This window comes from Sarcophilus harrisii, chromosome 4, assembly GCF_902635505.1.
Source record: "Sarcophilus harrisii chromosome 4, mSarHar1.11, whole genome shotgun sequence".
Classification (NCBI taxonomy): domain Eukaryota; kingdom Metazoa; phylum Chordata; class Mammalia; order Dasyuromorphia; family Dasyuridae; genus Sarcophilus; species Sarcophilus harrisii.
The window spans coordinates 387803755-387825251 of NC_045429.1; the positions used below are offsets into that span (position 1 = coordinate 387803755).

The following is a 21497-nucleotide window of genomic DNA, read 5'->3' on the forward strand; positions in this document are numbered from 1 at the left end:
TGACTGATATTTTGTATTTGGGCTTCTCAAAGAAAACAAGATTCTATAATCTATCAAACTGCTGCTTTTTTTTTTTTTTTTTCATGAGGCACTTGGGGGTTAAGTGACTTGGCCAGGGTCACACAGCTAGGAAGTATTAAGTGTCTGAGGTCAGATTTGAATTCAGGTCCTTCTGAGTTCAGGGCTGGTGCTCTATCTACTACACCATCCAGTTGCCCTCAAAACTGCTGCTTTTAAGGGAGCATGTGACAAAGATTTGGGGAAGAGTGTGCCTTTGGTAGTGAGAATTCTGAAATTTACACAGAGGGCTTTGAAATGAAATAAATTTTACCAAAATTAAGTGCAGGCATATATGAAACTGAGGATACAAGAAGTATTTGAATCTTATTTCTTACAAATAATTATGATGTTTAGAGATAATAAAAGTAATTTCACAAAGAGATGTCTATTTGGAAAGTTTTCATTTTGTAATTAATGGACTACTGACAATTTTAAGTTAAGGGACTTGAAAAGCAGCACACAAATTGATTTGCTCCCCTCTTTTTTTTATTATAACTTTTTATTGACAGTACATATGCATGGGTAATTATTTTTACAACATTATCCCTTGCACTCACTTCTTTTCTGACTTTTTCCTTACCTCCCTCCACCCCTTCCCCTAGATGGCAGGCAGTCTTATACATGGTAAATATGTCACAGTATATCCTAGATACAATATATGTGTGCAGAACCAAACAATTCTCTTGTTGCACAGGAAGAACTGGATTCAGAAGGTAAAAATAACCTGAGAAGAAAAACAAAAATGTAAACCATTCACACTCATTTCCCAGTGTTCCTTCTCTGGGTGCAGTTGCTTCTGTCCATCATTGATCAATTGGAACTGAATTAGATTTTCTCTTTGTTGAAGATATCCATTTCCGTCAGAATACATCCTCATACAGTATTGTTGTTGAAGTGTATAATGATCTCCTAGTTCTGCTCATTTCACTCACAAATTGATTTTTAAAAAACATCCATCATTTCATATTTTCCTACATGCTCCATATATATATATAAAATAAATGACGCTTTGGACAAAAATTACCATTAGTTGAGTTAAATAATAAAATAACCAATATTATAGGAGTTGTGCAAATTCTAACTTGTTTACAACCTGCTTTCATTTAGTTTATTTGCTTTGAGATCCTAGAATAACTGATTTGCTTAACTTGCGAAATTCATTGGCATGGCCAATCTTGAATCTTCAGATTTTCCTAAAAACAACATCCTTATCCCATAGGATATACATATATCATTCGGGTATTTAAACAGTTGATCTATTTAAAGTCTTCATTTTACTAAAAAAAAGTTACAAATGCTTATTTGTATACAACACAAATATAAATACTTAAGTCATTGTTAACTATAATCTTTTATGGTAAACAAAATTAAAAAATGGTACCTTCCATTGAAGTTGTTCAGCATTATAAAACCCTCCTAAGTCTAAAAATTGTCTGACCAATTCCAGGGGTGGTTGTGCCCCATACTCTTCTGGCACTGGTGAATTCATATCGTCAATAAATACTATCACCTTTGGGGGTGGAAATTAAATAAATTTAATAATCATTAAATGCTTACCTTCACTAAAATTATTAAATAATTGTGACAAATATATGATCATTTCAAATAACACTTTCTTAGTTTGTCAAAAATAAAATGTTCACTTGAATTCTCTGTACTTTCCTATAGAGAAAGAAAATGGCAACTAAGATTACTAGTTCTGAGAGAAATTATTATTTTTCTATTATATTTATAGCCAATTAAAAAATTAGGATTAAGGTTTTTTCCTCCTTATTTCCTCATTCAGGGGCCAGTCTCTGAAGGCAGGTCAGTCAGTCTCTGAAGGAACTTGATAATTGGTGAGATTGCCTAAATTTTTATCAGACTTCATTTGACTGGAAGACCTAACTTTTATTTAGAGTGTAAATTAAATCTAATCTAGGCACATTCCAACTCTACAGCATTAAACCCATATCCTTTGTACTTCTCTACTGAGTTTAGGATGACCTAGCTCCAGAAAAAGAAAACCAACCAGAGTGGTTTGGATAGAGATATTTTCATTTGTCAAGATGCTGGAAGCAGATGAGTCTCACGATCAAGCCATATTCTTAATAGGAGGAACTAAAGACTTTTGGTCTACTTCCTCATTAATATGTCTATCTCTTCATTAATTGTTCATCAATCAGGATTGATTTTTACCTGTCAGGACCATCCCCCTTTTCTAAAAATATTTAAGACATTTAGTATCTCTATTAGGTGTCTTTGGTTATAGAAAAATCATTAATTATCAATTTATTTTCAGCTAGCTTAATTAATAAATTGATTAGTAATTATCTCCAAACTGTCTCTCAGGCTTTTCATTTATCACAAGAAACAGATTTCTGTGGTTTGCATATCAACTTAGAAAATACAAATTCACATTATCTATGCTTTATTGCATTTTCCTTTATCTTGTTTCAATTAAAGTTTCATGTGTATCTGGACCACTCAGAAGTATGAGGGGGCTCATCCAGATGTGGGGTATGGTGGATGCTATATTAGAGTTGAAATAAAAAAGAGCTGATTTCAGACCCTTTATTAGATGTAGAATCCTCAGGAAGCCCCTCTGAAATTTATTTTCTTCACCTGTAAAGTAAAAATAATAGCAACTACTTCACAGTACTGTTTTGGGGATCAAATGGAATAATATATGTGAAAAGCTTTGTAAACCTTAAAGCATATATATTAGCTATTATTATTATTAAAATACAACAGGTGAAGTTGGAATTTTGTAGAGAATGAATGATAGAGAGCATTTTTTTTAAAAACAGAAGCTCCATTCACCTTTATTTAAATGATTTGTGACCAAAAACATATAACATATAGACTGTATTACTCATGGACAAAACTACTTGCTAGACATGGATCATCTAGCTACAAAGACAACCAGGAATTTTGGCATCCAATGGGAGAAAAATCAAATTTTTCTTTAAAATATTTCTGTAGTTCTTCATGTGAAAAGTAACACAAAAAAGCTTAACTTCCTCCCCTCCCCTCAACTATACCTGTGATTTCAATGGGATAGGAAACTTCCAGGTGAGGATATTTTTCTACCAATTCAGAACCACACCTTTTCTTCAACTTAAAGCAGAAAGTGTCATAGACTTACAGACAGAAAGACCGGAATTCAAGTCTTACTTGTGTCATACATATGTATAGATTATGGGTGAGAGGTCCACACTCTATATACACTGTCACATAATTTTTGTATGTATGACATACTGAGACTTGATTTCCTAGATTTTTAAACCATTCTGTAAAAACTCATTTTCCTTTTTCATTCTGTCTCCAGAAATCGTAATTGGTCTTAATTGTGTAATAATTTTGGTAGCAGCTGACTTCAGCTAGCACAGGAGGAGACTCATAACCCCAGTGGGGAGATTCAGTCACCTTATGGATCAAATATTTTTACTCCAAGCAAATTTAGTGTTTTTGCAAGTGATTTGGGTTTGTTTAAAGGCAGAGGTAGGACAGACACACTTGGGACTGTCCCAGTACATTGGTTGGCATTTTTAGCACCATCTACTTAGAAAGCAGGAGTTTATGAAGTTATAGTAAGCCTACTTTTTGCAATTTAGGTCAGGATCCAGGTATCATTAGTCTCTTTGCTTCTTATTACTGGTCACATAAACAAGAGAAAAAAGGTGATGAAAAAAAAAAGCATTAGCAGGTGACAATCCTGTCACCTACTTTTAATTTCAGTCTTTCCTTCTATCATATACTCTCACTCAAATTTTTAAATTGTGTATTAGATATGGGGATTCTTAGTTATAATAAAGATATAATAAAAAGAGCAGTTAGCATTTATGTAGAAGTTTAAGATTTACAAAATACTTTTATACGTATTATCTCATTTGAGAGTTAGCTAGATAGTGCAGTAGATAGAGTGGTGGGCCTAGAGTTAAGAACACTCATTTTCTTTAGTTAAAATCCAGCCTTAGACACTTAATAGCTGTGTGATTTTGAGCAGGTCACTTAACTGTTTCAGTTTCCTCATCTGTCGAATGAGCTGAAGAAGGAAAAGGCACACTTTCCAGTATCTTTGCCAAAAAAACCCCAAATGGGATTATGAAAAAACTGAACAGAACTGAAAAATAACTGAATAACAACAAAATTCTCATTTGATCCTCATAACAAGCCTAGAATGGAGGTGCTATTATTATTATTATCCTTATTTAAAAGATAAAGAATCCTGATCACTAGGCCAGAATTGTTGTGGGAATAAAATTTAAATAATAATTGTAAATACACTTTGCACAGTAAAAGTGTGGTATAGTAAGTTCTCCCTAAATGTTATTTGTTATTACTGTTATTATTATTATTATTTTTAAAAAATATAGTAGTACTAGTCCTTCAATAGTATTGATATGATAATCTAAAGGAGAGGAGAGGGGGAATTCTTACCTGGCTATTTTGTGGTGCTCCATAAACGTTTTTAGCTTTTCGTATCAATTTCTTAAGAATCAACTCTTGGGTTTTGCCAGCAGTTGTATTAGCACTAAATTTTATTGTGGACACAATAATGTTTTTTTCAGGTTTAGTATGAATTTCTTCACTTTCTTCATCTTTAATCCAATGATGATCTTCTCCCAGGAAAGCTAGACACAAATAAACATCGAAATTCTGAGGAAATATCTTTGCTCTTCAGATAAAAACAGATTAAGTGCCTACTAAGCCATAGCACATAGTCATAGCAATCACTGAGCTTAGAATTTTGGGAAATTAGAGGCAGATAAAAAGACTATGACAGAAAATGATAAGTGCTCATGAGAGGTCCAAACAAATTTGTACATGAGATTTAAGTAAAAAAACAATTTTTTTTTTGGATTGATAGGATTTATGGAGAAGATGACATTTGAACTTGGTCTTGAAGATTAAAAGATAAGATTTCAACAGGTCAAGATTGAATGGGTAGAAAGAAAAGCCAGATCAGGAATGAACAAAGGCAGAATTAGGAATGAACAAAAGGAATTCATCAATTTGTCTAGACGACAAAATGAGAAAAGTAGAGTGTCTTAAGACTGAAAAAATGGTGAGGGGGAAAGTGTCAGATTTGGTGGTTCCTGTATAACAAAGTAGGAAGTTTGATTTTGTCAGCAAAAGGGAGCCACCAAAAGACTTTGAGGAGAGGAATGACATAATCTGGCAGTGAAGTGAAGGATCTAATGGCAGGGAAGGATAGCTGAGGTAGGGAAACCCACTAGGACAGTTGCAATAGTTCAAGATGAGAGAATGAGGAATCTCAGTCCACTACTGAGATGCAACAAAGTGGAAAGAATTGTGTAAAAGTGGTAGCATCCAACGTCTACTTTGATATATAGAAGATGAAGGAGAGTCAGGAATGACTGACAGAGCTCAATCATGGTTGTCTAGATCAGGGAAGAAAATCAGAAATCCTGAGGGTGCTGTTTTATAGATTGAAATTTCTTTTACTAGGTAAGAGAGGCTATTCTTTGCTTCATTTCTTATTTAGCTTTCTTTTGTTGTTGTTGTTGTTTTTAATAATTATAACTTCATATTGACAAAACCCATGCCAGGGTAATTTTTTACAACATTATCCCTTGCACTCACTTCTGTTCTGACTTTTCCCCTCTCTCCCTTCACCCCCTCCCCAGATGGCAAGCAGTCCTATATGTATTAAATAGGTCACGGTACATCCTAGATACAATATATGTGTGCAGAACTGAACAGTTCTCTTGTTGCACAGGAAGAATCGGCTTCAGAAGGTAAAAATAACCCGGGAAGAAAAGCAAGAATGCAAACAGTTTACATTCATTTCCCAGTGTTCTTTCTTTGGGTGTAGCTGCTTCTATCCATCATTGATCAATTGAAACTTGAGTTAGATCTTCTCTTTGTTGAAGAAATCCACTTCTATCAGAATACATCCTCATATAGTATCGTTGTTGAAGTATATAATGATCTCCTGGTTCTGCTCATTTCACTCAGCATCAGTTCATGTAAGTCTCTCCAAGCCTCTCTAGATTCATCCCGCTGGTCATTTCTTACAGAACAATAATATTCCATAACATTCATATACCACAATTTACCCAGCCATTCTCCAATTGATGGGCATCCACTCAGTTTCCAGTTTCTAGCCACTACAAACAGGGCTGCCACAAACATTTTGGCACACACAGGTCCCTTTCCCTTCTTTAGTATCTCTTTGGGGTATAAGCCCTCTGCTGGATCAAAGGGTATGCACAGTTTGATAATTTTCTGGGCATAATTCCAGAATGCTGTCCAGAATTGCTGTATTTGTTCACAACTCCACCAACAATGCATCAGTGTCCCAGTTTTCCCGCATCCCCTCCAACATTCATCATTATTTTTTTCCTGTCATCTTAGCCAATCTGACAAGTGTGTAATGGTATCTCAGAGTTGTCTTAATTTGTATTTCTCTGATCAACAGTGGCTTATTTAGCTTTAATCACTGAATGGGTACAGCCTTAGTCAAACTAAGTCCTGGGAAAAACCTTTAGATGAAAGAAACAAAGTCTCTCATTGTATCCAGGGCCATCCCCAGCCACCTGATCTATATCTGGCCAGATGACTCTGGAGAGGAGGAGAAAGTGAGCCTGGTGACTTTGCACAGTCCATCCTCACTTAAATTTAATTTACTTGCAGGTCCCTGATGTCATAGTTTTCTTTGAGAAAGAAGGATAAACAACAACAGATGACAACAATATATAAATTTTAATATATAAACATATATAAATATGTGTATGTCTATATACTTATATCCACATACTAATTCCATATATTTAATGTAATCTCTACTCAAGGTCCATTTTACTATCTTTAGCTTCTTATTATTTGCCTTACTAGTACCTTAAACTCAACATGTTAAGAATCAAACTCATAGTAGGCTTGCAGGCACATTGATCTAGATCGGGGAGGGGATCTCAAAAGCCAATCTTGTCATTATGTAGAGAAGTAAATGAAGGTCTGTGGAAGACAAGTGATTTTTCCAAGGTCACATAGATACTAAGCATCAAGGGTGGTAATTGGCCCCAAGCTCTTTGACTAAAGAAATAATATTCTTTCCACTGTCTCTTGCTGCCAAGCTCTTCCCTCAACTTATCCCTCTTCCCAACTTCTCATTTCTTTTAGGGAATCCTATGTTTTCAACCACTTAGGCTCAAAATTTTGTAGTGATCTTTTTTGCTTCCCTTTTCCTCCATTTATCTTTGTCCCCAGAAAGAAGACCAAATTGACTGGCTTGCAAAGGTTGGGCAGGGAAAGAAGGTACAATGAGGCTGGAAAGATAGGTTGGGACCAGGTTGTGAAGAGCTTCAAAAATTAAAAAAAGACATTGGGATTTACTGAGTAGAGGAGTGACAAAGTCAGATATGTACTTAAGGAAGAACATTTTGGCAACTACGAAAAGATTAACAACAGTAAGAAAACATCAGAATCAAGGAAACCAACTTGGAAGCTTTTCAATACTCTAAGCAAGAGGTGATGAGTCCAAACTCAGGGGATAGTCGGGTAGAGAGAAGGAATCAGATATGAGATATATTGTGAATGTAGAAATGGCAAGATTTTGCAACTCAATAAGTTGAAGTTATAAACCTAGGAAACTAAAAATATGTGATTCATTTGATATAAATAGTGATGTTTGAAAGAGAGCTGTTTTGGGGAAAGGATGATGACTTCTACTTTGGGCATTTTGAATTTGACATGCTTATGGGAATCTCTTTTGAAATGTCTATTAAGTACTGGTGATGCAGGACTGAAGCTCTGGGTATAGATTGGGGATAGATACATAGAATTAAGTCATTAGCATAAAAATAACAACTAAACCCAGAAGAGCTGATGTGATTCCCAAGAAAAAGAGAGTACAGAGAGATGACCAGAGTGCCAGAGATTTGAAGAACACTTAAGAGTGATGACTCAGCAAAGGGGATTGAAAAGAAGTAGTCAGACAGGTAGAATAACAGGGAGAGAAAACTATCATAAAAGCCCAAAGAGATCAGTATCCAGTATGAAAATTTGTTAAATAATGACAACAGAGAGTTCAAGAAGGATGAAGACTGAAAAAGGGCTATCAGCTTTGGCAATTAGGACATCACTGGAAAATTTGCAGAAAACACTTTTACTTAGTGCTAAGATCAGAAGCAAAGAATTGAGGCAAAAAGTTGCAGATGATTTTTTTTCCTAGGAGTTTGGTTAACAAAAGGAGGGATGCAGAATGACATTTTGTAGAACTATTACATTTTTATGAAGGTTTTTTTAGAGATGGGGAGCAAAATAAAAAAATAATGCATTTAGAGGCAGAAGGGAAGGAATCAATAGAGGAAAAAAGGGAGAGGATGACAAGTTTCAATCCTTGAAGAAGAGAGATCACACATGTAGAAGAATTGACTTGAGCAAGAAGAAGGGCCACATCACTGACAGAATCTGGGAAAATCAAGGAGGGAAATAGAGGATATTAAGGGATTTTGAGATAAAGATAAAGTTAGAGAGAGAGAGCTCAAAGGGAATTGCTTCAATTTTCTCAGTAAAGTTAGAGGTAAATGTTTTCAATTGAAGGAGAGGAGGATTGGGGAAATGTAGAAGACTTGAAGAGAATGTTTCTTTGCTCAGCTCTAGAAATACAAATAAAAGCAAAAAAAAAGTATATGTTCTCATGTTGTTCATAGTATAATAGTAGAGTTAATAGGGAAACAACTATGCACAAACAAGATACACATAAGATAAATTGGAGATAATTTCAGAGAGAAAGCACCAAGCTTAAGAAGTACTTGGTAAGATAGGAGAAGATAGGAAAACCAGGTTGCAGAGATGAGACAAAAAAATTCACAAAGTAGCCATGTACAGAAATGTATGATTTTATGCAATTCAAGACCATCACCTGTCAGGATGTTGAGAGCATTGTTCATTATAGGGCCTCTGGAGATATAGTTAGTCATTGCCTCGATCAGAGTTTTTAAGTATTAGTAAGTACTTAACTAGAAGGCATAGAGAATAGAGTTCTAGGTCTGAAATCAGGAAGAATCTTCTTCCTAATTTCAAATCTGACTTTCAAACATTTACTAGCTATGTGAGCCTGGCCACATCACTTAACCTTGTAAGCCTGTTTTCTCATCTGTAAAATGAGGTGGAGAAGGAAATGGCAAATACTCTAGTATTTCTTTCAAGAAAACCTCAAATGGGATCATGAAGATTAGATACAACTGAAAAACAACTGAACAATGATGAAATGACACAAACAGAGCAGAATCAAAGAACAATTTATATAATAACAATAATATAAAGACAAACAACTAAAAAGATAGGAACTGTGATGAATTATGAATAACTATAATTCCAGAGCACTCAAGGTGAAATATACTTTCCACATATATTCATGTATATATGTATATATATACACACATATATGCCTCAAGCTCTTGTGTGTGAATACATATGTTTGTGTGTCTATACACACATATATTTTGATTTATGGTCAATGAAGGAATTTATTTTGGTTATACATGTCTGTAACAGAGTTTGTGTGTTTCCTGTTTTCCTAATGGTAGAAGGAGAGAGATATGAGGAGAAAAAACTTCAAAATAAAATAACTAAAAATAAACCTTATTAATTTTAAGGAAAATGTTCCTAATTGCCATGAATTAACAAACAAGTTCATTGGATTTTTACACTTAGAAGTCATCAAGGAATAAAGAAAGCTCTACTTTCCTTCAGAACTTTGGCATCCTTAAAGAGCTTCTCATGAATAGGGATAATCTTCCCTTGCCCAAGTCAGTCACCATGACTTTGGAGACAGGACCAAAATGACTTTCATTAATGAATATGTTTTAGTTATTTTTGAGACATTAATATAATCAATTAAGACCATGAAAATTTTAATATCATCTGAAAACTTTAGTGACATAATATTGTCTAATCATAATCAGTGACTAAAATAGAATCATTTGTTCTAAAACTCCTAAATTGTATGCCCCTGATGGTAAATGATTTGCACCTTGGTAGAGTAGGAAGTGACTGCTACTGTTTATTTCATTGCATTTATCTCAGTTTCTACACATACCTAAATCTCTTGGTGTCTTAAAGCTGTCTGAAATTAACAAGGAGAGATTGTCTTGTAGGCTGTTAAAAAAAAAAAAAAAAAGGTCAGGATTAACTCATTTAAATTGCTTTGGGGGGAAGGGTGAACAGAGGGGATCTAAATCTGTCATTTCATCAATGTGAAAATGCCTAGCATTAGGAAGTTCCACCACAGAAACAGATCAAAAATTAGTACATCTGAAATCATTAGTCCTTGTCAGTTATTTAGTCCTACAGAAACAAGAGTATTGTGAGGCTCAAATAAGATAATTGGTACAAAGCACCTTTTTTATCTTAAAGTATGAGGTAAATGTCTGTAGTTATTAATATTATTAGCTTATAGTGACCTGGTTGGCAGTCTTTCCCCTGATATTTTTAAAGCCATTTTGCAGAGTTCAAGCAATTTTTATAGAGCAAAATTGAAGAATGCTGGGAAATGTTTAACAACCAGGTATTCCCCCCAAAAGAATATATGGAAGTCCATTTTAAAGTCTATTCTGCATTATCAGCATTTTTTTTAAGTCTTAAAAAATCCATACAACATTAAATCAAGCTCTAATTTGTATTGATTGCTAACTTTTAAAAGTTAGGAATCATACTGAAAATTTAATAGCAATTCTTACTAAGCACTTAGAACTGGTTCTGTTACATTTCTGGAGGGAGTAAGGGACTTGATCATAGTTAGAGAGCCAACGTTTATTAGACATGAAGGTGAACCTTGATTTTGTTGACTCCAAAGTTAGGGAATGTCACTTTGTTTTTCTATTTTAAAAATTATTTCTATTAATAAATGTGTAAAAAGATCTACCCAGATAATGAAAACAGGAGATTATGATTTTGTTTTTAACTCATATTAGAGAATGGTATATATATATATATATATATATATATATATATATATATATATATTTACAATGATATAGTTAACATAATTCTCATTAGCAATGAAAGTTTCACTACTTGGTAATTTATAATACTTTAGAAGTGTTTTATATAATATACACAAATATACATATGTGATTCTTTTCTAATAATTTAAATTTTCTAATAATTTTTTTCTCTTGATTACCCATGTGATTTTTCAGAATAAAAGGAATCTATTCCAGCTCAGAAGTATTTTCAAATCAAGGATTTCTTCACTATGACTTTGATTTTTCCATCTAACAAGTAGTGCATAACATATCTTATATTTCCACAAATCCTCCATTTTGAAAAGATAATCAATAAAAAGTTTCCTCTTTATAAGGTTGTTTATATTGTACTTTTTACATTCTTTAAAACCATAAAGATGTAAGTATGGCCAACACTATTATAGACAGATACCTAGGTAATATATGTCTTTAAGTAGGATGTCTTGATTATCTTTCATAATAGCAGTATAAATAGTAGCCCAACTCATTAATGATTTTTTTCCTTTGTGATTTGATTTGGATTTGGCTTCTGCCAAAGTCTTCCATTGGAAGAAAAGTTGGCTAATTTGCTCTCTATTTTTCTTTCTAAGAAAGGGAGAAGGGGGTCCTATCTCAGAAGATAAAATATGAGTTCTGGTTGCATTCTCAGCTGGAGAATGGACATGACCACCATTCATTTCAGATTTCAACTTCTGTGACAGAAAATGAGCTCCAATTACTCTGAAGTGACCCTGCCAATTCCCCTATAGAGGGAAGCTATATGGGAGCAGTCAGCCAGCATTCCAAAGCAGAGTCTCCTCTTATTTTAAAACAATTTAATTCATATCTCTTTTCTGCTCAGTGTTGATTTTTTCCTCTTCCATTTGGGACACAGAAAGATGCTTTAGACATCTTTGCATTTTCTTATAACAACCCATTCATTCCCAGTACATCTAATTGAAGATTAATTTCAGAACATTCTTTCTAAGAAGATTGCAAGGATATACCATATTTATCTTACAGACAGGATATTTGAAGCAAAGAGACAAAGCAACAGTTCCATGAATAGATCTTAAAGATGCAAAACTAGAAAGTTTGTTTTTCTTCTTCTTCTTCTTATTATTATTATTATTATTACATCACAAGTTATTAGATGCTGTATTATGAGTGCTTCTGCAAGCATTTATATTGATTTAAACCTAATTGTATGCACTGATTTTTGCACATATTACTTCATCTTGGTCAAGTCATTTAACTTCAGTGAGCATCAGTTTCTATTAAAGGTCTAAAATCCTATGATTCCTATCGATATCTAAATAAATATAAATGAAACTTAGAGATATACCTTGCTTTATGTAACATAATCTCTAAAAAGATGACTATAAAATAAATTTTTATAAACTGAATATTATTCTAAATATATAAAAGATGCTTATAATGTAAAGGAATCTGAAAATTGTGGGAAAAAACTAAATTTTTTGATTAATCTGGATTTTCACATACATATATATGAATTTTTTTTGCAAGATAAGCAATATTAGAGCTTAACATATACAACCTTGATTTTCTTCTTCTCTTATACAAAAAAACTTCTCCTAAAAGAGTTCCATATTTTATCTGTAATTCCCCTGAGCCCTGAAGTCTCTCAAGCATTTGGTTAATTACAGCAGACTTCCCAACGCCAGACTCTCCTAAAAGAAAAAAAAAGAATATGATAAGTTAGATTTTTTTAACCTAAGAAAATGACCAAAGAGATTTTTAGAAACTTTCTCATTATTTTAACTTAATTTAATAATCAATACTCAACATCCAGAATGATCTAATTTTATGTTGAAGGCAAGAATATAAAATTGGTTATTCCTCTTTTAATAGCATGGAAAGCTGGGAACAGTCAAGGTATCTTTTAAATTTTTTTGCATCTCAACTCCATGTGAAGGACTTTCCTTGCCTTTATTATAGCCCTTTTCATATCTATTTTGTGATAGAATGATTAAGAAAAGTTAAGATCAGAGGCTTACCATGAGCCCTCAAAACTAATTGAACTGCTTATGAGTGAATAAGTGAGAATAGGTTTTCATTTCAGATTAATTTGCCAGAATTTTCCAGATTCCTCAATTTTAGTGGATAAATCCAAAGCCCCCCTTTTTTATCTATAGAATAATTTAAATGTAAACATATAATAACACTTTTTGTGTATATTTCTTTCTACTTTTAAAAGTGATTTCCAAAATGATTTCATCCTACAAAAATCAGCATTATAAGGAAGGAAGAACAGGAATTATTTGTTACCATGACGAATATAGCATAAATCTAAATGAAGGACAATGTTATGAGCAAAATATGATTGACTCTAAGAACCCCTAAAACATTAGTATAATAATAACAATTATAAGAGGTAGATAGAGTTAAATAAATTGATTACTCCTCCCTTCCATTGCCTACCTTGAGGCAGTGAAAAGATGCTGATATTCTTGTAGTGTAGTATAGTGTAACCAGGTGTGGAAAAAGCCCAAATATCTCTAATGAACCAAATCAATTATAGACTTTGGACTAAGTGTAAAAAAATCCTTTTTGATGAGTTTACAATTCCTTGATAGCCCTCTGTGTGCAAAATTAAACTTTGGTTGTCAGCTTTCTTCTGGCAGATGAATAACAGATTGGAAGCAGCAAAGAAGGAATGGAGTGACAAGATCTGAAATACTGTCAAGTGAAATATAATAGCAAGGGAGACAGAAGAAGCCTAGGGTCATTAGGTTTGTGGATTACAATGACAGTCATAGAAGGCAAAATCTTGTGATCCTTCTTTTGGAAATATTAAGACAATGCTTCTTAATATTTAAAAATAAATTCAAAATGATTTTTGTTGGAGGTGGAGTTCATTTGATTGGGAAAGGCTTTACATGGAAGATGTAGTTTGAGCCAAATTTTGAAGGAAAAAAAGATTCTAAGACTGCGATAATATGGAAATACATATTGGGCTTCGGAATAGCCAGAAAGATAAGAAGAATGTTATATGTAAGGAACAAGATGGCTGGATGGAGAATGAAGGAAGTGAAAAGATATATTTTTGAAAGAGTGGGTTGGGACCAGGTTGTGAATGGCTTTAAAGACCAAGAGTTTATATTTGATCTTAAAGGCGAGGCAGTAGGGAGACATCAGTGTTTGAGTAGAGAAATGATATGATTTTATCTGCACTTTAGGAAAATTACTTTGGCAGCTATGTGAAGATATTTGTAGAAAGGAAATACAAGCAGGGACATTAATAGAAGCCCTTATTTGCTTTATAGACTCCTTTTGTCAAGAAGAAATATTTTGGGCTTGTTTGTACATGTTTCTGGTTGATATAGTTTTTTTTTTTGAAAAAGTATTACCCAAGGAAGAAACAAAGACATTCTTATGGGAATGGGTGATAGAAAGAGTAATAAGGACAGCAGCAGCAAGAGAGAGCATTTCAAGACCATAAGGAGATGAAATGGCTACCCAAGTTGGAGTCCAGAGACTGAAGAAACTAAGGGTTGATTGCATTGGTGCTGTAACTATTCCAGTTTTTAGTAGCCAGAATGGTTGTTTGTGGATCTCTGGTGTTTGATGACTTTGAATTTGGGAGAATAGGTGTTGATTGCTGTCCTTCGTTCTTGAAGAGGACCGAAATGACATTACTTCTGTTAGAGTTGAGTTACAGTGTGTATAATTGTGGTTAAGCAGATCAATATAATCAGGGAGTGTTCTGCCACATGTCAGACAGAAACAGTCCCTATGACTTTTGGGGTAGCTTCTCTAACTTTGTACATTTTGTGTTTCTTCTAAACTAGTTCAATTCTGCTTTGCTCACAAAGCACAGCATCTTCTCTGATTAGGGTATGGCATGCTGGATGATCCTGTATAAGTGTCTCCCATGTCATACAATCAATTCTAAAGTTAAGAGAGACCTTGAGAGTGTCCCTGTATCGCCTTTTCTGACCACCTCATGAGCACTTGTCTTGTGTGAGTTCCCCATAAAATAATTTTTTTGGCAACATACATTTGACATTTGATCAATGTGGTCAGACCAACAGAATTGAGCTCTCTGCACTAGAGTTGGAATGCTTGGCAGGTTAGTTCAAGAAAGGACCTCAGCATCTGGCATTTTATCCTGCCAGGTGATCTTCAGAATCTTCCTAAGACAATTGAAATGGGAGCACTTCAGTTTTCTGGCATGGTGCTGGTGTTCTGTTCAGGTGTCACAGGCATACAGCAATAGGGTCAGCACAATGGCTCTGTAGACCATTAGTTTGTTAGCCAGTCTAATAACTTTGCTCTCCTGCACTTTCCTTCAAAGCTTCACAAACACTGAGCTAGCTCTGGCAATTTTGTAGGTCAATCTCATTATTAATTATATACCAAATATGCAGTGACTGTTTCCAACTTCTCCTCTTGCCACCTAAGATAGCAGACATTTACTCTAAAGTTTTTTTTCATGCCCTCTAAAACTATATTTTACATATTTTGTTGTGCTTAATTTATTGAGATGGGCAATGATATGGCCATTCTTGTGCTTAAAAGACCTATTTTGGCAATTGATGGTTTGGAATGGCACTGACATGTAGCAAGGAGAACATCCAGAAGATTACTGTCATAGTACAGAAATTCAGTAATACTGGCTTTTTACTAGGGTTGAGGCTATATGAACAGGATATGGTGTGAGTGCAGAAATGACAGGACTCAACAATAGATAGGATATATGGAGTAAGTGTAAGGTAGAAGTCAAGGATAATAACTGTTGATAATGGGAATGACTATGAGCATGGTAGTGACCTTGACATTAATAATAATTAAAAAAAACAGACGAAAGGGAGGACTTAGGGAGAAAGAAAATGAGTTCAGTTTTTGAATGCTGAGTTTAAGGACATAGAACTGAGATGGTCCATCAGGCAGTTGGAGATACAGGACTGTTAGAAGAAAAATAACTAACAGGGAATTGATATTTAAGATAAGTACGGAAAGCACTTTCTTATCCAGAATGAATTCCAGTGATCTCTCCTTGATGACCTATATACAGGGATCCTGAAAGAGCTGAAAGATACGATTTCTTAGCTACTATTAATAATATTTGAAAGATCATGTAAAAACCAGAGAAATTGGAGAAGGGCCAAAAAATATAAACCCTTATATTCATTTTCTGACAACTATAGATGAAATATTAATGGGTCTTGAAAAGTCCTATGCAAACTAAGATATCAGCTTTCAAAATAGCAATTTTGAGGAAATTAAAGCACCATAGATTTAATTAATAGGTTTTCTAGAGACAAATGAATTATTACGCCTAATTCAATAAATATAACATTTTAACCTTTTCAAGTAAACACAAATATGAATGTCTGAAGCTGTATTTATAAAATATGTCATTAAATCACAATAGTATTTTAAATCACTTACATTAAACTACTTATTAGCATTGGCTATAGTTTTGTTTTATTCTAATTTGTTTTTATTAATACCTGCAATTAGTACAGGATATTTGTTCTTTATAAAAAGACTCATCAAAAAGGAGTAAGATACTGAATCTCTAGTAGCAAAATGATGATTAAACTCTATATTATGATTATGCTTGATCATATCCAGGGATGCTTGAAAACCAGATCTGTATGAAGATCCTAAATTTAAAAAGAAAAAAGAAAAAGTGATTTTGGGGTATATTTTAAATCTGTTTCTAGGGTAAAAAGCCACATAAACCTCATTTTTAAATATCCAAGTAATTTCTGAAAGAATAGAAAATAGTATATATATAACTGGAAAGGAAATTTCTCCTGAAGTCATGGACTCTATACCATTTTGGTGACTTTTTTTCATCTAAGGCATTTCTTTGTGGTATCTTATCTATCCATTTGTCTAAAGAATATCCTGAGGTATTCTTGTTCCACCTTCTGGGGCAACAGTGTATTGGAAAGCAAAGGGAAAATGTCAGCTAGAAATACTATCCAATTAAATAGTATTTTTAATCTTGACTTGTGCTGCTCCCTATTGCCCTGTTTCTATGAAATATTGACCTTTTTACTTGACATTGTTAAGTAGTTGTGGGAAAGCAACACTTTTCTGTGAAACAATCTTGTAGGAGGCAGTTAATTCTATGCCTATATAAGCAAGTGAGGATTACATGCTGGAGCAAAGACAGGTATTTTTGTCATTGGCAGATAAATATTAAGGTAAGTATGTGGGTAAGGTAGAAGGCAATGACATTAGCATTTTCATTTACCTTTTCGTTTTACTAATAATTTTCATGTTAGTGTGGAGGGTCTTGGAAGAAAGAGTAGCTTCATAGCACCAGTCTACATATATCTTCTTCAGGTTTCTTTTGGGAGAAGATGATTTATTTTTAGGGCGGAGAGATAGATACAAGATCTCCATCTGGGATTAGCATAGTGCTTGGCACATAATAGGAACTTAATATTTATTATTATTATTGAAAAATATTTTGGGAAGGGTATAAAATATCTATCAGATATTAGGATATAGTACCTGGCACATATTAGCTGTTTAATAAATATTATTGAAATTATTTTGGGGGGGAGTTCAAGACTTTCATTAGGGACTAGTACAGTGCCTAGCACTTAATAAATATTAATTGGCTGTCTAGTGCAGGAATAATCTATTCCTAAATCAGAAACTAGTCTGCATACATGGACTGTATCATGCATGTAACATTTTGTGCTAGTAATCCCTACTTCGTGGAACAAATTTTTTTTCCACTTCATCTCCAAGATTTTTACTGGATTTTCATTTACTTAGCATTAAGCTTCCTTTTTTTTGTGATCATTTCTTTTACATTGTTGTAGTCATGAATGCAGTTTTTAGTTCTGATTGTTTCATTGTATGGTAGCTAGTAACAATCTTTCTACATTTCTCTGATTCCTTGAATTATATTGCATGATAATACTCCACTAAGTTCACATGCCCTTGTTTTTTGGTCATTCCCCAATAATGGATATTTACTTTGTATCTAATTCTGTGCTACAACAAAAGTACTGCTTAGAATATTGTGACATATGTTTTACTTTTGAATATGTCTTTGACTTTCTTTGTACTCAATAGTGGAATGACTGGGAAAGAGGATTAATGTGGAAACTTCATGATATTTTTTAAAAACATAATTCCAAATTGCATTGAAGAATGGTTGAATCAATTCACAACTTCACCAACAGTTCATTAGTGTGTCTCCCACAAATCTTTGCTATTCCTATTTTCTGTCATTGCCAGTTTTAAAATCTCAAGTTATTTTTATTTGCATTTCTTTTATCTTTGATTTGATTTTCTTTTAGTAATCCAGACCATGTTTTCATAGGGTTATTTATGGTTTGCAATTCTTCTTTTGAAAACTTTTATTTCCTTTGACCATTTATCTCTAGAGGAATGACTAGGTGTTAGATAGTTCTATAAACTTCTTAAGCATCTCAGATTTTAGATTTTTAAAAATAATATTAATTCAGACATATTTTTTCACTACAATTTCTCTTTTTATTCTTTGTTGATTATTTGTGTAAAAGTTTTTTTTTAGTTTTATGTAACTAAAATTCATATTTTTTTCTGAATTCTTTTCTCTTTTGAATGGCTGAGTATTTTTCCCATAGCCATAAATATAAAAGATATTTCCTTTTGTTCTCATCTGATACCTTTTGTTTATGTTATCTTTTATATTATGCCAACATATTGAGCTTTTTGAAGAATATGGCCTAAGATAATTTCTACAAACAATTGTTAGTTTTTCTAGCATTTCTTGTGAAAATAAAAAGGAATTCTTTTCTTAGCTAATTTAACTTCTTGGATTTATCAAATAATAGTCTACTCTTTTTAATTGCTTTTGCTGCTTGTTCATCTAGTACTTCCCAAAGAAATATTGTATTATTAGCATGCTATTATACTAATTATTTATAATTACAGTTACTTGTAATAGTTAAATAAATCTAAATAAATGACATAATTCAGAGTAAGAGTTCAAGTAATATAAAATCTCAATGTAACATTTCACGAATTAAGTATTAGCTAGTTTCAATAACTTTTTAAATCGAAATCTAAAACACATCTCCAATTGTTTTATACCATATTTAGAGTGAGAAGTTCAATGGGATAACCTACCCTTCCTATACCTTAGTTTGTTATCAAAAATCCTTATGGAAGGAATCCCTTCAGATTCAGGTCATTCCCAACTAGTTTGAGTGCTAAGAGACTTTGCTAAACTTCTGTCTCTCTCTCCCCTGCCTCTCTCTCTGATCATCCTCTTCCCTACAATAACCTGTCTTCCACCCCCTCTCCCCATGTCAACTGCCTCTTTGGCCCTTTTACCACTTGTCTCTGTACCCTCTGTACCTGATTAAAGTGTGATTCATATTCCATATCCTACTGCCAATTGTGGTCTTGCTTGTTGAGTATTCAAACCATGAGGCATATCTACCCCAATTTTATAATGTCATAAATCAACTGTCAATTCCCTAAAGAACCCTTGATGGTTGTTTTTGTTTTGTTTTGTTTGTTTGTTTTGCTGAGACAATTGGGATAAATTGACTTGCCCAGGATCACACAGCCAGGAAGTGTTACATGTCTGAGGTCAGATTTGAATTCAGGTTCTCCTGACTTCAGGGTTAGTGTTCTATCCACTACACCAACTAACTGCCCAAGAAACCTTAATGCTTTATAACTTGCTTTAGTCAGAAGGCTTCTAGGCATAAGCTAGACTTATTAGAATATAACATTTTAAGCATATCCAAGTTAAAAACAAAACAAAAAAACCTTAACAATTAGTTTTGTATACAGAGATATCAAACAATTTCTTTATAGATGTAATTCTAAAATTTTAGAGTTATTAATTTAGTATTCTTGGCAATAAATAGAACAAAATCTAGGTGAGGCAATGGATAGAACACTGGCCCTAGAGTCAGGAAGAATTAAGTTCAAATCAAGCCTCAGACATGTAACTAGCTATGTGATCTTAGGCAAGATCTTTTTCTGTCTACCTCAGTTCTCTTATCTGTAAAATGGGTATAGTAAAAGCACAATGTTATGAGGACAAAAAGATCTTATTTTAAAAGTGGTTTGCAAACCTTAAAGCACTGTATAAATGCTAGATAATTATACAGAATATCATAATTAATCTTACCGTGAATTAAACTTTCTGAATTAGGAATTAAATTTGACCAAGGTATGAAATCACAATTCTGAAAATCCACAAAATAAGCAAAGATTGTACGTTCTCCTGTTGGCAAGCGGATACCTAACAATATTTGAAAGAGGCAAAAACAATTAAAAATATCATGGAAGTAGAGATCTATAGTTGTCAGGGCCCATGGAGGCCATCTAGTCCAACCCACTCATTTTATAATTGAGGAAACTGAGGCCCCCAAAGATTCAACTCCTTACTCTATTAAGCATGAACAACAACAATAATAGCTAATATATAGTGCCTACTATGTGTGAAGCACTGAGTTAAAGACATTGCAAATATCTCATCTGATCATTTCAGTATCTCTGGGAGATTGCTATTATCATCCTCATTTTACTGAGGCAAAAGGAGATTAAGTGATTAAGGATTGTATAGGTAGAACAGGCCTGAGGAGAGATTTCAACTCAGGTGTATGCATAAGCCCAGAGTTTTATTCACAGAGACATCAAGTAGGATTTAAACCAAGCATCCCTTCAGTCCAGAGCACACATGTACCTCCAGTGTGCTGTACTTCCTTCCAAGGTTCATTGATAGCATGTACTTCAGAAACTATAGAATACACACTTGAAAATGATTTTTTTTGGGGGGGGCAGCTAGATGGTACAGTGGATAGAGCACCAGCCCTGAAGTCAGGAGGACCTGAGTTCAAATCTGACCTCAGACACTTAACACTTCTTAGCTTGTTACCCTGGGCAAGTCACTTAACCCCAACTGCTTCAGCAAAAAATAAAAAAAAAAAAAGAAAATGATTTTTTGATACCCATCTTGTTGCTCTGTAATATAAATTATGTTAAGGAAATGAGATGATATATGTAAAGCACTTTGTATATCTCAAAGTACTATAAATCACAATGGTTATTTATGTATTTTTACATAATTAAATTTACAAAATGTAAATGCTATTTAAATTAATCATCAGAATCATAGAAAACCAAATATTCATCAAAAGTATATCTTTGGGCAGCTAGGTAGCACAGTGCATAAAGTACCAGCCCTGAAGTCAGGAGGATCTGAATTCAAATCTAGCCTCAGACACTGAACACTTCCTAGCTGTATGAACTTGAGCAAGTCACTTAACCCCAATTGCCTCAGCCAAAAAAAAAAGTGTATCTTTAAACACCAAATAAAAAATGATGATAAAATATTATATATTTATATATATATATATATATATATATATAAAATACATATATATATAAAATAGGCATTGATTCAATATATATAGAATTGACTTGTCAATCAACAAGCATTTTACTAATTGCCTACTACATGCTCCAAACTGTTCTAGG

General features: G+C 33.4%; 1 protein-coding gene across 1 annotated transcript in view; it reads right to left on the bottom strand.

The window, feature by feature from the left end:
* Nucleotides 1–21497, bottom strand: part of DNAH14 (dynein axonemal heavy chain 14) — a 361979-nt gene that overhangs the window by 139465 nt on the left and 201017 nt on the right. The window contains exons 45-50 of the mRNA XM_031968698.1: nucleotides 20146–20259; nucleotides 16496–16651; nucleotides 12577–12709; nucleotides 10112–10170; nucleotides 4483–4676; nucleotides 1442–1570 (exon numbers count right to left, since the gene is read on the bottom strand). Coding sequence (XP_031824558.1) covers nucleotides 1442–1570; nucleotides 4483–4676; nucleotides 10112–10170; nucleotides 12577–12709; nucleotides 16496–16651; nucleotides 20146–20259 — 785 coding nt within the window. The remainder of the gene's footprint in view (nucleotides 1–1441; nucleotides 1571–4482; nucleotides 4677–10111; nucleotides 10171–12576; nucleotides 12710–16495; nucleotides 16652–20145; nucleotides 20260–21497) is intronic.